A 17,512-nucleotide genomic window follows, 5' to 3' on the forward strand; every position below is an offset into this window, starting at 1 on the left:
AGTAATGCTGTAATGTCGTTGTTAAGTGGTTACTTATCAGTACTGTATGTGTTAGTTTAGCCCCAGTGACGGAGGTGTTGAGATTAATGTTGAACTCCTATCCAACCCATTTGACGATATATATAAGGTTCCCAGCTGTTTCCCTTTCTCTCTGCCGTGAGTACCTTTGCAGGGATGAAGTGTGTAGTTGTGTTCCTCCTCATCTGCCTGGCTGTCTCAGAGGGCCTTATCAAGTAAGTAATGACATTGGAAGCAGTGGTGTAAAGCAACTAAGTATATTTACTCATGTTTGCTTAAAATACAATTTCAAGGTCCTCATGTGTACTTAAAGTACAATTTCAAGGTACCTCTATTTCCATGTCTTGATACTTTATACTTCTCCTCGCATCTCAGAGGCAAATGTTGTACTCAGCTCTGTTGTACTCAATTATTTGACAGCTTTAGCCTGTTACTTTGTAGATCTAGATTATGAATAATTAATCAAAGAATTTGCAGATGTATAGCAACGTGTTGTGAACTTTTAGATCCTTTTTTTAGTATAAAATTTGTCTTAAGTGGTTAACGGTCAAAATTATAGTGATTGGTGTTAGATATTAGCAAAGGTCTGTTTAAAAATGTAATTCCTTAACTATGGAAATAAGTCTCACGACTTTTCTGCGTAATCCTCGAATTGCTGTATTGTATTATATTTTAGAATGGCCAACAAATGATCATAGCCATGAAGAATGATGAGTTTATATAGTCTAAGGCAGTGGTTCTCAAACCTTTTTTACTCAGGTCACAGCTTTTTTCATCCTAGGCACCCCTGAATTATATTGTTACTTTATAGCACCTTACATTTATGTCATATTACAGTACGTAAATATGTGAATCTTTCCCCCCTAAGATACAGTGTGTCACAAGGTGAACTTGAGAGATTAGGGCAGATTGTAAATCATTTAATTTTACTTTGTTTAAACCCCAGCATCCCTATTCATGTTGGAACATTCACCAAAAATAGCAGATCTACATGGTCCCAACGTGCACCCAACGGGAGATTTGCACAAAGTCAGGTCCGTTTATAAGGGTCTAAGTACCAAACTGAAGTTCCCAGCAGTTCTTTTTTTCGCTACTAGGGGGGCAAAAAGAACCTCTAGGCCAAAACTATGATATTCCTGGCGAGGAAGTTGTCCCAGGCTCAGAATCTGAGCTGGGACAATACCGGATGTAGAGCCCTGTGCAAACCCTCAAAACATTCAGAATAGAAACCAAACAACAACACTACAACAATATGCAGCCCATGTTTCGAGGTGAATCCTACCTAGTTAAGTTAAACTGAAAAGTGCATCCACTTTGAGAAACCCTGGTTAGGGGTAGGGTACACACTTTTAATTTCATGACCTACTGTATCTGTGCAGAATTCCTCTGTTCAAAGGGAAGTCGGCCAGGCAGCTTCTCGAGGAGAGAGGCCAGTATGAAGAGTACAGGAGGAAGCATCCATACAACCCTGCAGCAAAGTTTGACCAGAGTGCGGTGCCCATGACCTTAGATCCATATGTAAGTTACACATATAACTGCTGTACCAGATGGGTAAATAACAATAGGCCTACATTGGGTAAATAAATAACTGTTGAATGAAAATAAATAAGTTCAATGACAAATAGCGAAAGCCTATTCGACTGTGGCACTAATCACGATGCATTAATACGCTTGTCACTAGAAAATCAATGATTTATATCTGCCTTTAAGATAACATATTACGGGGTGATTGGCATTGGAACCCCACCTCAGTCCTTCAAGGTTCTCTTTGACACTGGCTCATCTGACCTCTGGGTTCCCTCCTCAAACTGCACCAGCTATGCTTGCGGTAAGAAAGGCCTACAATGACAATTGTTTACTTTATTGCGAATTGTATAGGTATGAAAACAGTCACATCTGGTCCGTGCGTCCGTCGTTCCTTCCTTCAGTAACGCCTCAATGTCTATAGCTGCTGACCTGTTGTGACATCACATTGTTGTGACATGCCCATGTATGCCCATATACTGTATGGAGAAAACATACATTTTGAGCAGTAATTGCCGCTAGATACTGTACATACAACATGAAGATAAGCGCTGCAATTCTGGTTGATCTCCACTGTATAATATGAGGAACAGAATATTTATGGGTAATACAAAAAAAGAATTCTACCATTCCTCTTGTTAATTTCTCTCCCTCCCTCCCTCCCTCCCTCCCTTAATCCTCCCTTTCTTTCTTTCTTTCTCTTTCTCTCTCTCTCTCTCTCTCTCTCTCTCTCTCTCTCTCTCTCTCTCTCTCTCTCTCTCTCTCTCTCTCTCTAGACAGCAAAGCAAAGTTCAACAGCAAAGCATCCTCCACTTTTCAGACTGGCACAAAATCGTTCTCCATCTGGTATGGCACTGGTTACATGAATGGGACGACGGCATATGATACTGTAAAGGTGAGAACATTAAGAGAATGTCAAATGATTGACAAAAAGTAACACAAACTAGAAAACCAGTTTGTTACAGATGTCTCTTACACTTTAGCCTGACACTCAGCCTGAATTGACATTTCGTTTCACTTCATTATCGCAGAAACAAAAAAATTAAAGGGGTGTGGCTAGCGATTCAGGGTCTGGAACTAGGCTACTTACACTTGCTAACACGGTGTGGAATTCCCTAAGAAGCATTGGAAATTTGTTTTTTGTAGATAAGTGATCTATACGTGGGGGATCAAATCTTTGGCCTCAGCCTCTTTGAGAGAGGCGACATGGCGATGGTGCCATTCGATGGAATCTTGGGTTTGGCCTTTCCTGGCATATCCGATGAAGGAGGCACCACTGTGTTCGACAACATGTGGGCTCAGGCTAAGATCCCTGAGTACATTTTCTCCATCTATCTGAGCGCGTGATTCCTAAACCCACCAGGATTGAGTTAAGACCCGCCTCGCGGAAACGCGAGGACTTCCAGGAGTGGCTGAAATCCCTGCCTGCCTGACACATGGAGGGTGGATAAAGTCAGAGGCATGAAGACTTGTACTTGAGAAAAGCCTGCATTTGCACAATGCACAACTATTAATTTCTCACTACAGTGCTCAACATTAACTGTGCTAAAAAAAACTTGAAACTGACTTAATTGTACTGTAAAGGGAAAACTTTGTAACTTTGCTAAAGAGAAAAACGTACTGAGAAAGCTATTAATTTGTCACTACTGTGCTCAAAATAAAAACTCTACTGATTATCAGTTAAATTGTTATGGTTTGGATATGGCTTTGGGCCTATTATGCTGCGTGTGTTATTGTAATGGATCAGCAGTAGGTACTTTGCACTTGAGCGAGCAGCACTAACGTTCATGGGCACTTCTTTCACACTTAAGATTATCGAGAGGAGGCGGGTCTTAACTCAATCCTGGTGGGTTTAGGAATCACGCTATCTGAGCAAGTAAGTCTTTTTTAACCACATGACGTCCCCTATTTTGGGCATGTGTTCCAAATAAATAGCAGTTCAACAAGCTCATGCGTTGTTGTCTACTGTATATATTTATTAGATGTATTTCTTATGTCATATAAAGGTCATTTCCTAATAACACAGGCCTTTCTCACCCCCAGATCTTTGGAGGGCAGTATGATCATTTTCGGAGGGACAGACGCGTCATACTTTACCGGTTCCATTCACTGGGTCCCTTTGATTAGTTCTGACTATTGGGCCATCTTCATAGACAGGTAACTGGACTGGGATGAGCAAGGACATTCGTTTAATATGAAAAGGGACTAGTTTCCTCTCTGCATAATATATTTTCTGCAGAACATTTCTAAATGTCTCCTTGGGCGATTATAGTTCACAACTTAGCTGATCCTGGAGTGTTCTGCTTGTGTGTGTCAATGAATGTTTCCTGAACTTTCTCGACTGGTCTGCTGACTGTAAAGGGATAACCAAGTTGTATTTTACTCTCACACCAGTGTCATATATTACAGACTATAGTCACTTTTAATAATAATAATCTTTATCTGGATATTCTGTCTTCACAAGTCTGTTGTGAAAGTACAGAAAACCATCCTATCGAAGTATTGATGTATGTTTTACTTTCTAACACTTTTGCTTCTACTCCACTACATCTGAGGAAAATATTATACATTCATACAGTTATATGAAAACATTAGGTACTAGTTATTTTGTAGATTTTGATAATTATTACAAAACATACATTAACCACTTCAGCCCTATTACATTTTCGGCATTTGAAAATAGCCGGTCAACAACTTACAATGTGTCGCATTGTGAACTTGTAGATCTGCTATTTTCAAAAGATTTTTTTATACATAACATGTTATACATTTGAAAACTTGGGACATTCTGCATAATGAGTATACTCTCTACTTTTGGTACTTTTGCTCATGTACATTCTTAATGCAAGACTTTTATTTGTAATTGTGGTTTTGGTACTTTTACTTAGGTACAAAATGTGAGTACAACGAGCATTACTAGTGAGAGGACCAATTATGGAGATATGGTTGAAAGCGTTTGCATTAACAGAGATCTGCTCTTACTGTTGCTGATGATAAAATGAACATGTTCATTTTATTATTATATTAATATAACTATTCATGTGTGCTATTCATGTGTGCTCCGTTTGGTTGCAGCATTACCATCAACGGTAACACTGTGGCATGCTCAGGGACATGTCAGGCAATAGTGGACTCTGGAACTTCTCTTATCGTAGGGCCTGGCAAAGACATCAACAACATCAATGCGTGGGTGGGAGCCTACATAGATGAGAATGAGGTAACTTGATTTGATTAGTGTTACGGTATGGGCTATTAGTTTATGAATGAATACATTGGGGAACCAAAAACTGACAAGATATGGCTCTGACTGTTCCCCATGCAGGCTATTGTGAGTTGCAGTAACAGAGGTGTCATGCCTGACGTTGTCTTCAACATAAATGGCTTCAGCTTTGCCGTTCCCGCATCCACCTATGTGCTCCAGGTTTGTATCTATAGGCCTATGTACAGTACAGAATCATGGAGATCACACATGCAGATAGATTGTGTTCATTTCACAGCAATGATTTGAAATATGTATTTTGTGTCTCTTCTTTCATTTTAGATGCCTCACACTAGATGCTGGACAGGCTTTGAACCTCAAGTTGGAGCCTCAGGTTGGATCCTGGGTGAAGTTTTCATGCGTCAGTTCTACACTGTGTTTGATGTTGGTAACAACATGCTGGGCTTTGCTCCGGCTGTGTGAGCGCCAACAGGCCCTAGAGAAGTGTGCCAGTTAACACTCTTATTTGTTATTTAGTAGACTCTGATCCAGAGAAATGTTCAGAGAGTTGTTTGTCTATCTAAGACCGGGAAAGCATCTGTGTCACGTAACCACTTTTTAACCATTGTTTTTCTATACTTTGGCTTTTCAAAAATAGCAGATATAGAAGCTCACAGCTCGGTGCGCCGGTGAGATCAATCAATCAATCAATCAATCAATCAATCAATCAATCAAACAAACAATCAACCAATCACAAGATCCCAGATCCCCATCAGGTCTCTCTCTCTCTCTCTCTCTCTCTCTCTCTCTCTCTCTCTCTCTCTCTCTCTCTCTCTCTCTCTCTCTTTCTCTCTCTCTCTCTCTCTATACACGTTTGTAAAAATAAAAAGAAGGGGAGAAATGGCTACCTGTCTTACCTTTCTTCACTTACTTCTCTAAGTTGTACCAAACTACAATAATTGAATTCAGTGATGCTGAATATAAAATAGCTTTTAATCTGACAAAAAGGTATTGAAAAGGGATCCAGTATTGGTTTCCGGATTTCAACTTTGAGTCTGATGACCACTAGATGGCAGAAGACTCAAAAAACCGCACACGCATACGCACGCGCGCGCACAAACACGCACGCTCGCACACTAATGTTTGCCATTCATTTGGTTGTCTTTAGGAAGGGGAGGGGTAAAGAATGGATGAGTCATCCTTTAGAACTGTCAATCAGTCACTATACAGGAGCTGGATTGCATTCATGTCATCTGTGCCTAAGAGCTAAGACTAAGATTTACTGGCTGGTTTGAACTCATTTTAACCTGTAATTGATTAAGGGGCGGGGGGCACGGGGGGAGGGGGGTCAGGCATGCTGCTGACCTACTGGATCAGCTCCAATTTAATTAAATGCATACAACAAGTCTTGTCAACCCCTGAATCCAGTGTACAGTAACATGATCTGCTTGCTGGCTGCTTTAATTTTCTATTTGCTCCAAGGCCCAATCAGTGATACAAATGTAGCATGGTTGATAGAATTATTGATAGGCACAAAAAAAAACAGATCATTTATCATTAACTGCATTTGGGGGATGAAATAGCATATTACCCAGGGGGCAAAGGAAGGTGTGCTGCATTTGCCCCGACATACAAAGTTGTCCACCAGAAATATTATCTATGACCCAGTAGGATCACAACCTATATGGACAACCCGGTCAATTTGTACAACAAAGTCCAATATGGCCGCCTTTAGTTTTAATGGGGCGTGAATAGGGCAAAACTTTAAACTGAGGGATATTTCCACGAAACTTCACAGGTTGATCAATGGTATACATATGAACATTTTTTGTATTGCAAGTTTCCATGAAATCCAATATGGCCACCACAATATGGCCGCCATAATGTAAGGACCCAGAAAATAGGTTTTGCCTCTAACTTCTGAACCAGATGAGCTAGAAACGCAAACTTGGTGTCTATTTCATGGTGTCTGACCATGGGAGACCCAATGGAATAGCTAATTTTATTATTGGGTGTGTCTGGACCTTTATTGTGCATATTTGCAAGATGGTGGACTCCCAAAATAGAGCTTTAACATAATTTCTACCATGATTGTTGACTGCTTTTGCAAATACAAGCAATATGAATCCATTTGCTAAGATTTATGGCACAGAAGGGACTTATACCTGTATTATTCTTGAGTTTGCATGTTCTCAAAATGGCTGTAAACGAGATATTATATTTCCTGTCCGATTCTACTGTATGTAGTTGTAGCAATGACTTCAGATAAAATCAGAGACCAAAACAATGTATCTTAGAAATTATTTTTTAATTAAAAAAAAAAGAAAAAAAGAGAGAGATTATCTCAATGAAATGAATGCAACTGCCTTTTTGGGTCTTTCACACATAGACATGCACATGCTTTCCAACAACTTCAGCTTCAGGGAAATTATAATGAACACATGATTAAAACAGGCTCCATTATAATGCAAATACTTGCTAGTCACTATCACTGTCATGTGTACCTATCCTGCTGCATCTTGTCTCCAGTCCTTGGCAATGACACCCCAAGTAGCATGCAATTCCCTTCTTCGCACATGAACAGTTTTTCTGGCAGCCTTTGATACAGCTACATGATATTACCTTGTCCATTGATATAGGCCAGGCTGACTCTGTAGATGGACAGGGGACTGCCTTCCCATCACTGAGAGACCATCCATATTCAGTGAAGCAAGGGATGTCTGGCTTCGCGATGTGTGCAGTTTTATGTATTATGGCTGCTAGAGCAGCTCTTTTCAGGTGCAGGCCAAAGGCATTTTCTGTAGGTGGCAGCAGCTTCAACAGGGTTGATTGGTTATTTAGGAACTTGTACACTCTCAGCTTTGCCAGGTCAAAGTCCTCCGAATGGTCAGCTTTTGATGCATATACAGCTATTGTGCATATACTGTACATCCTATGAGAGGGAATAAGAGGAATTTTCACCAAACTCCTGAAGTGCAGGGAGATCTAGACCCATGCTGGTCTTGAACCATGCCTTCTTTCCAGTGAAAAGGGGATAGCTGGTGGTATCTCTGCCACTCAGGCTGTGAATAAAGGGCAGGGCAGTGGACCCAGTCTTAAGACAGCTGAGCAGGAACACAGGTATGTCCATTCAAAACCTGCAAAAGAATATGAAGTCTCTGCACAATATACAGCTCCTGATCCTCAAGAGTTTTTTGCTGTCTCTGAAAACAAAGCAAACCTTCTAAGATTCCTCTGTGAAGAATGGTGTCAAAATGAGGCACTTAAGTCTGCTCTTGGTACAACCCATCTTTACCTGAGTGGAGGATTTAAAGAAGAGACAAGGGGTGTGGTGATCAAGGAGGGGTGTGTTGTTGATGTCCCTGCACTAGAGTCAACACAACAGGAGGCCGACACAAGGGTAATTCTACACACCATCTACAGTGTCCAGGCTCACAAAGTTGACAGAGTTGTCATCCATGCTAATGACACAGTCATCATCATCATGTGCCTATATAATGCTGCCACCCACCTCCTAGACCTTCCAGAGCTGTGGGTGAGAACAGAGCAGGATGCATATCTTCCTATCCATCACATGGTCTCAGCCCTTGGACTCGCACAGTTTCGTGCCCTGCCCTTTATTCACAGCCTGAGTGGCAGAGATACCACCAGCTATCCCCTTTTCACTGGAAAGAAGGCATGGTTCAAGACCAGCATGGGTCTAGATCTCCCTGCACTTCAGGAGTTTGGTGAAAATTCCTCTTATTCCCTCTCAGAGGATGTCAAGAATCAGGCTAGAGACCTCACAATAGCTGTATATGCATCAAAAGCTGACCATTCGGAGGACTTTGACCTGGCAAAGCTGAGAGTGTACAAGTTCCTAAATAACCGATCAACCCTGTTGAAGCTGCTGCCACCTACAGAAAATGCCTTTGGCCTGCACCTGAAAAGAGCTGCTCTAGCAGCCATAATACATAAAACTGCACACATCGCGAAGCCAGACATCCCTTGCTTCACTGAATATGGATGGTCTCTCAGTGATGGGAAGGCAGTCCCCTGTCCATCTACAGAGCCAGCCTGGCCTATATCAATGGACAAGGCAATATCATGTAGCTGTATCAAAGGCTGCCAGAAAAACTGTTCATGTGCGAAGAAGGGAATTGCAAGCTACTTGGGGTGTCATTGCCAAGGACTGGAGACAAGATGCAGCAGGATAGGTACACATGACAGTGATAGTGACTAGCAATTATTTGCATTATAATGCAGCCTGTTTTAATCATGTGTTCATTATAATTTCCCTGAAGCTGAAGTTGTTGGAAAGCATGTGCATGTCTATGTGTGAAAGACCCAAAAAGGCAGTTGCATTCATTTCATTGAGATAATCTCTCTCTTTTTTTCTTTTTTTTTTAATTAAAAAATAATTTCTAAGATACATTGTTTTGGTCTCTGATTTTATGTGAAGTCATTGCTACAACTACATACAGTAGAATCGGACAGGAAATATAATATCTCGTTTACAGCCATTTTGACAACATGCAAACTCAAGAATAATACAGGTTTAAGTCCCTTCTGTGCCATAAATCTTAGCAAATGGATTCATATTGCTTGTATTTGCAAAAGCAGTCAACAATCATGGTAGAAATTATGTTAAAGCTCTATTTTGGGAGTCCACCATCTTGCAAATATGCACAATAAAGGTCCAGACACACCCAATAATAAAATTAGCTATTCCATTGAGTCTCCCATGGTCAGACACCATGAAATAGACACCAAGTTTGCGTTTCTAGCTCATCTGGTTCAGAAGTTAGAGGCAAAACCTATTTTCTGGGTCCTTACATTATGGCGGCCATATTGTGGCGGCCATATTGGATTTCATGGAAACTTGCAATACAAAAAATGTTCATATGTATACCATTGATCAACCTGTGAAGTTTCGTGGAAATATCCCTCAGTTTAAAATTTTGCCCTATTCACCCCCCCATTAAAACTAAAGGCGGCCATATTGGACTTTGTTGTACAAATTGACCGGGTTGTCCATATAGGTTGTAATCCTACTGGGTCATAGATAATATTTCTGGTGGACAACTTTGTATGTCGGGGCAAATGCAGGTTTCCTAAAAAAAGGCTGGTTTGCCCCCTGGGTATATATTAGCATATATTTTTTGGGTCATTTTCTGCCTTTATTTGATAGTGTACACTACAGTAGACTGACAGGGAATGGGGAGAGAGTGAAGGGGAGTGACATGCAGCAAAGGTCGTCAGGATCGGGAGTTGAACTTGCGACCTGCTGTCAGGCTGGATTAGCAGCCTAGGCGAGCCATCCAGGCCCTTATTTACCAGAATTCCCCAGGGGTCTATACTGGTCACCCTCCTTTTCTCCCCTCACACCACTCAACCATGCATGTGTCACATAATTGTGATGTTTGTGAGTTTGTAGATCTGCCATTTCTTTTTTTGCCGAATGTTGCTCCAGAATAGGGTTAATGTGGTTAAGTAATGTAACCATTACCTGTATTTTAATCTATATACCATTATTGATTTATGATAGGGTAGCAAATAGCATATTCCAAATAATATATATATAATTTGAATAAAATCAGAATTTGTTATCTTTAAAGTGTAATTAGTCTGTGTTACAACAGGACTGCCTGGTTGGTAGAGTATACTGTATACTGTGAGTAAACATGGTAACATGAGACAGCGGCTGGAGTTACTGGGCCGTCTTCAATCATTCATTTAGTGGGAGACATCTGTGTAATTGCAGGGCAGGTGAGGTTAGGTTGCAGCAGATGGACTGACACATGTCAGCAGAGCAAGAAACAAGTGCACTGCAGCAGGGCCCCTGATTCAGCCTGGGAAAAAGAGTTGTAGAGGCCCTCATTGCGCGCTATAGAGAGAGATCTCTCTCTATAGCGCTGCTGCTACTCAAAGATTTGCCATTTCAGATCATGACAAGTGACAAGCCAGTGGGCCAATTACATGAGTTATATTTCGTCGTTGTCGGGTGGAAACCTTATGTCCAAAACAGTTTGTTTTGTATTTATCATTTTAAAAATGATTTAAACTAGTGAAAACAGCCGATCTACAAGTGTGCTTGTAGATCTGCTGTTTTCACTACTTTTGTGCAAACAGTTTAATTGAGCAGTAATTGCCGTCAGAAAAGCGACAATAAGGTCACAAGATGAAGTATAAATCATCACATATAACAGATGCAGTAAAGCAAGTTTTCAAAGTGGGGTCCCCCAGGGGTCCGTGGGGTGGTTCCAGGGGGTCTCCAGCAAAATTTGCTAAATATGTATATTTTATACTTTGGCTATTCAAAAATAGCAGAAGTACAGGCTCACAGTGTGCTTTTACTTCAGAAAAAATCTTGAAGAATCTTTCAAATGTTTGAACAATTTTGAATAATTTATCACGTTTTGAGTTACTTTTCTCTTCTGCGGGTCTCTGGCTGGCACAAAATATTTTCAGACGGTGCTTCCGCCACGGCCAAATACATTTGGGGGTCCTTGACCTGAAGCACTGGAGTAAAAGAGGCAAGATATGCACAGCAAAGTGCCAAAGCAAAGTAAATGGAACGGGACAAGTGAAGTAAGTACACTCTCCCTGAGAGAACAGTGTTTCCGCTTCACTGATCTAGACGCTGCTCTAGTGTTTCACCCTCAAGTAACTGTGGGTATTCCATTAGTTCAATACAGAAACAGAAGCCAGTGGAGTTCCGTGCCACTTTGCACACTGAACTGAAGCCTGATCTGTGGGCAGTCTGTCCACAAATACAAGCTTGACACATTGGACAACCCAACACCCAAACATTTACAGTAATAATAACCGGACAGAACAATCTGATGAACGTTAACCACACCTCTTATCCATTGTTTACTTGATAGGAATGTAGTGGACAAAAAAACGCACTTTTCTATCATGTATTGCAGCTTAGGAAGTGGAAATATAGTCAGAATACAGGAAAAGACAAGGGGACAGTTAATACAACAGTATATAGTGGAGAACATACAATAGCCAGTCATAGACCTACGTAATTCAACAATTAAAATGTAGATTTGTGACACAATGCAGACACCACATATGACAACCTTGCACCTGTGTGTGTGTGTGTGTGTGTGTGTGTGTGTGTGTGTGTGTGTGTGTGTGTGTGTGTGTGTGTGTGTGTGTGTGTGTGTGTGTGTGTGTGTACCAAATGTATAATGTGAAATGTGTCACACTCATTCATAGCATTATGTATGTTTGGACAGATGCAGTACTTAGGTGGAGATTACATAAAACTGGAGAAATATAAGTGCTTCAATGGAGCCAATCGATGTACATTAGCACAGATTCTAAAAGTCTCTTAAATTGATCTTCATTATTCATTACAGTGTATTACTAATTTATAACAACTTACATTCACCCATGGGCTACCTTTCAACTTTTGATTTAACTAAATGATTGGTCCATTCAGCTGTTAATTACATGACATACTGTACATGTTTCTGTTATTTGATTGCCTTCTGACCCGTGTATAAGTATAATGGTCATAAGGGGAGGATGGTGACAGGCCTCATTAATGTACATTAATGTAATTAAGCTGGTTTCACTTAACTAGATTCACAAGTGGAGAAGCTTTTAGTCAAGAAGTACTGGTGAGATTAATCTCTGGGGGGGCTCTCCATCGGTAAAAAAGAGCTGTAGAGTCAATTGCAATCTTTAACGTTTGTGATAAATAATTTACATGAGTAAAATCATTGTTGAACAGATTTTGATATTGAAGCTTATAGTTAGATGTACCGTAGAGCCGGGTAAAAATACATTTGATACAGTGTACAATATACAGTGTCATCACAAGATCCTAATTTTAGCAAGATAAGTCAAGAAAAGAAAAAGTGCTAGGGAAATGTGTTTACATTTCAGCTTGAGGCTTACATATTAGGTTGAATTAGTGGCAGCTATTTCTGTCTGTGTTTATGAGACTATTGCCCGGTCGGTATTTGGTCGGTTTGCATAGGGTTTGTTGGAACTATTTATAAGTATTCAGTAGATAGATGGCAACAGTTTTCATTTGCTTTGCCTGAGCCGGTCGTGCTGTCCTGTCTACCTCCAAGCATCCTTTATGCCCGTGGCATGTTATCCCGCAGAGGATTCAAGCACAGCAGCATAATACAGACTCTTATGGATATTAAGTGACAGATGCTATTCTTAGCCTGTACACCAGACCTCAAAAGCAAGGAAGAATACTGTTGCAAGTATAATAATGTGCAAAGCAATACAGCTCTCCAGTGTGGCTGGTTATTTGGTACAGTTACACAGCTAGTTACAAATGAAAACAGGACGTACTATGACCTTAGGCAGATGAAAATATTGTTGAACACGAACAATACCCAAAGATACAAGCTAGAGAACCGTGGTTCTCGTCTGACACAAGGTGAAAATGATCCATTTTACAATGAAGTAGTTTCTGAATTTGTTGTGAAATATCTTTTCATAGTAGTGTGTTTGGAACCAGAAAGAGACAGTGATGGTCACCATTGGTCACATAAAATCACACTGGATCTGGCCACTGCATTTTTTAACATCAACGTGAAGAAGTTAGTTGTTCATGTCCACAAAAATATAGACTGTCCAAGAAATGATGTAATAACATATAGGTAATGCTACATTCAATGGTGAGAATAGATGGGTAGTTGACAATTAATATTTTATTGTTAGTTTTTTAGGGGCGAGTATCTTTTAATCACAACAATATTAAAAAAAAATATACTTTTGCCTTGTCACCTGAAATTGTAAATAAAAATAAATCTCCCCAAATGTGTGCACACATACACATAATAATTAAAATAATTTAACTGGTAATTAGTTCAAATAATACAAATTCAAACACCGGCACTGTGTCAAATATATAGGTCTAAGACCACAACAACATTTCCACCACACGTCACTGTAGCCTGTTAGCCGACAGATGACAATTCCAAGAATAGAATATACATGTATTTTTTTCTCTGTGTGACAGCATAGGATATATAGAGAACAAATGGGTGTATTTGACAGGGACACGGTCATTAAGACAGCTAGTAGTGAGATATTAAGACATCGGTTTAGTCTGCATACTGTAAGTTGGTCTGGTGAACTGGACCGTTTTTTAGTTTTTTTGCCCAATCAGCGATAAAATAAACAAATGGGTTTAGCTCCCCCACCAGGCATGTCTTTCGGTGTGTGACAGTGCTTGATTTTAGCCATTGTAATTCTATTCCCTTTTGTTTGAGTGAGTGCTCTCATACTGTATACATTGCACAAACGCTAACGCATGTTTTTACATTTGGGATTGTACACAGTAAAATCCTTCGTCCGTTAATTTAGCAAATGTAACCAACATTTGCACACTTGTGGAGTCACAAATGGATAAATGAACACTCTACATCCTTTAATATGTTAGCCTCACCACCAAATATTCAAATTGCAGTCTTTAATCTATGTACAGTATATGTCAATGACTAACACAATAGACAGATACATCATTTTAAAAAATAATTTGCTGTATTTTTGGGCTGTAGTATGTTTGCTTACATTGGTAATGTGTGTAAACATTGGAGAAAAGCATATACCGGTACATATATATGAATATTAAGATTAATCATTATCACTGACCACTTCTGTTTTGGCATAGTTTTCTTCTCTATTTTCTTTACACTGTGTGTTACTTCTCTATTTTCTTTACACTGTGTGTTAAGATATTGCACTAGTTCTATTCATTATCGATCAAAATCACTGGCCTATACTGCTTTTAGAACAATGCCAGATCTGGGGGAGAGCTAAGTTAACTTTTGAATCTTATAGGTGTTTTAGCAGTTAAACACATGTTTATTTAAAGCTCATCTTGTTTATATTTATATTGGACCAGCAGATATCAATAAGACTCCATATTAACAGAATAAATAAATACATTGCTATTGACGTGTCAACCACCCACATTCTCATTTGGTTACTAGTTCTTATATATGTTAAATAAAATAAAGCTAATTGCACAATTTAAACGATAGTGTGGTAGGTGTTGACAGGCCACAAGTTCCTTCAACACGTGCATACTGTATGAAGTTCAGTGAGGCGCGGCCATCTCACCACACTAGCAAAGTTCCTGACCGGAAGACTCCTCCACTCACTCTTTACACAACCATCGGGGTATCAGAGGACACCGAGCTGACAGAATCTGCGTCCGACTTCCTTCTCCCCCGACTGTCCCCCTGCCATTCCTCCTCTTCCTCTCCTATCGGGTTCAACCTCCCGTTCTGCTCCAGCTGGTCCTTGGGATCCAGGAAGGAAACGCGCCTGCTGAGAAAGGCCTTGGAGGCCCCTGCATTGTCATCCTGGCCTAGGTTGTCGTGCATCTGAGAGATGCTGACCGTGGAAGAGTGCAGGCTGTCCCCCAGGTCGCCCTTGCTGAGGCCCTGGTTGGGGCAACAAATGCAGTTGCAGGGAGTGAGAAAAAGGTAGAGGAGGATCATGACGATGCTGACCAGACATCCCACCAGGGTGGTGTAGGCCGTCTTCATGCTCTCCAGGCCGCCGGTCTTGGTGAAGTTGTGCACCGCCACGGTCACGTACACGGTCTCGTTCAGGGTGTCGCTGGTCGCGTAACAGGTGTACACCCCGGAGTCTTCCGCCTTGAGGGGACCGATCTGGAGGCTTCCGTCGCGGAGAGTTTTGGCCGTAGCATTGCTTGGAATGTTAGGAGGCAGGACCCAGTTCTTCCGCATGTGCTTCTGCCTGACGTCACAGTCCAGGATGAGGAACTGGTCCAGAAAGACCTCCCTGTCCAGGGCGTTGACCTCGCTGCAGTTCAGGTGGACCTTGTTCAGGTCCAGCGTGACCAGTCTCTCTTTCTGCGGCCCCGGCATCAGGCAGGTGTGGTCGTCTCGGAAGTCGACAGCTGAGCCGAGCTCTTGTAGGTGCCACCGCGCCACCATTTCGTACAGCTCGCAGCTGCACGGCAGAGGGTTGTTCTGGAAAAACAGGCCGTTCTTGAGCCACGCGGGCAGAGCGTTGAGCTCGTGGAGGGGCAGGTTCTTGATCCGGTTGGACGACACGTCCAGGAGGGTCAACGTCTCCTGGCGGTTCCTCTCCTTGACCAGCTCCAGCGGGAAGCGGGAGATCTGGTTCTGGCTCAGGTAGATCTTCTGTATCTTGAGGAGGCCCGAGAAGGCAGTGCGGTCGATCTGGGAGATGTGGTTGTTGTAGAGCAGCAGCACCTCAAGGTGCTCCAGCGGCTCGAAGATGAGCTCCTCCAGGATCTTGAGGCCGTTGGAGGACAGGTCCAGGTAGCGCAGCCTGGTCACGTACAAGAACGCCTCGGACGAGAGGAAGTCGAGGCCGTTGTGGCTGAGGAGGAGGCTGTGCAAGCGGCTGAGCTTGACGGGGGTCCAGTCGGCCTGGAGCCGGGAGATGGTGTTGAAGCTGAGGTCCAGCAGCGCTGTGTAGCGCGGGAGACCCAGGGGCACGACGGTCAGGTTCATCTTGGAGCAGCTGACGATGTTGCTGGCACAGACGCAGGTCTTGTGACAGTTAAGCGGACTGCTCAGGAACTCCCCGTGCCCGTTGACACTCACGGCTGGCAGCAGCAGCAAAGCCAGAGGTAACATGGTGAAGAACGCTCCTCCAGACACTGCTCCCATGGCACTGTGGGAAAGACAGTGCTGCCCTCCCATGATGTCAAGGTTAGGCTGGGGGTAGCAATGCCTATACAAATCAGGATACCGTAGATATATCCTAGTCTTCACAATAGAGGGTCATGGAGCTGAAAGGACATAATAAACACTCAGTGAGTAGACAATTTAGACTCAGGGTAAACGAGGGGACGATGTTATTTCATTTGAATTCACGGATATTTATGATTGATGCATGACATGAAAATGACCGCCGCAGCAGCAGCAGCAGTCGTCACTGACTGCGCGCTCTTCGCGGACTGCTGCACACCACGGGTGCATTGCACCAGCCAAGCCACCCGTCAAAAAGTTGTTATAGGTCGCGGTTTCAGAGAAAACAAGCATAATAATTACCGCCGGTTAATTCTCTTGATTACTCTCGCCTCTCGCTGTCAAAATGTACATGGAAACAACAGTAACAGCAGCAAGATAAGGGGAAATCTGTCCTGATAGTCCAGGCTGGCTACTTAGGCTACTGGAGATTGCAGCCATAACATAAGGCTATTATGCTGTTGTTATTGCTGGCCCATCCCCGCATCTGGTTTTTCTCAGGCAATTTCACTCACACCACAACATAAACATTTATTTTAGCATACATATGGGCTAATATCTATGTAATCTTGTGGTACAATACAGCCTTAAACGCTTACCTTTAGTTGTCTCCTTGAAACACGTAGCGAAAGCGTTTCTTCAAAGCGTTATTCAGACTCCGATGGGATCAATTGTGTTTTAGCCCATCGAACCGCTCTCCCTGGCTGATGGTGAACCAATATGACCGGGGAAGCCTGCGATATAGAGAGCCATTGATCCACTGTGGTCAGGTGTCTCTCTCCCTCGCTCTCTCTCGTCCCTGTGTGTTTCTCTCTCTCTCTCTCTCTCTCTCTCTCTCTCTCTCTCTCTCTCTCTCTCTCTCTCTCACTCTCTCTCTTTCTCTCTCTCTCACCCTCTCTCTCTCTCTCTCACACACACGCTCTCTCTCTCTCTCTCTCTCTCTCTCTCTCACTCACTCCCTCTCTCTCCCCCCCCCCCCCCCCTTCTCTATCTCTCTCTCTTAGGTAACTAAGTAATTACACATTCAAGTAGCCTGGCTTTCAACAACTGAACC

General features: G+C 42.1%; 2 protein-coding genes across 2 annotated transcripts; one reads left to right on the forward strand and one right to left on the reverse strand.

Annotated features, from left to right (window-relative positions):
• Positions 1-136: 136 nt before the first annotated feature.
• LOC308287043 (pepsin A-like) lies at positions 137-5,224 on the forward strand (the record flags this gene model as incomplete). Its single annotated transcript, XM_080728164.1, has 9 exons — positions 137-233; positions 1,398-1,536; positions 1,729-1,846; positions 2,363-2,388; positions 2,689-2,858; positions 3,586-3,699; positions 4,618-4,759; positions 4,865-4,963; positions 5,084-5,224. The coding sequence occupies exons 1-9, from the start codon at positions 175-177 to the stop codon at positions 5,222-5,224; spliced, it is 1,008 nt and encodes a 335-aa protein (XP_080584290.1). The 5' UTR covers positions 137-174.
• A 6,455-nt stretch (positions 5,225-11,679) lies between these two features.
• Positions 11,680-17,235, reverse strand: LOC308287569 (amphoterin-induced protein 1-like). Its single transcript, XM_080728796.1, has 2 exons — positions 17,058-17,235; positions 11,680-16,499 (listed from the first exon to the last, which is right to left on the reverse strand). The coding sequence occupies exon 2, from the start codon at positions 16,408-16,410 to the stop codon at positions 14,872-14,874; it is 1,539 nt and encodes a 512-aa protein (XP_080584922.1). The 5' UTR covers positions 16,411-16,499; positions 17,058-17,235; the 3' UTR covers positions 11,680-14,871.
• Between the last annotated feature and the right edge of the window lie 277 nt (positions 17,236-17,512).

The sequence above is a fragment of the Nannobrachium achirus genome (genome assembly GCF_963921795.1).
Source record: "Nannobrachium achirus genome assembly, chromosome: 6".
Classification (NCBI taxonomy): domain Eukaryota; kingdom Metazoa; phylum Chordata; class Actinopteri; order Myctophiformes; family Myctophidae; genus Nannobrachium; species Nannobrachium achirus.

What these genes read in the sequence shown, in the direction of transcription:
- LOC308287569 (XM_080728796.1), bottom strand. Translation starts at nt 16,410, where the DNA reads ATGGGAGGGCAGCACTGTCTTTCCCACAGTGCCATGGGAGCAGTGTCT.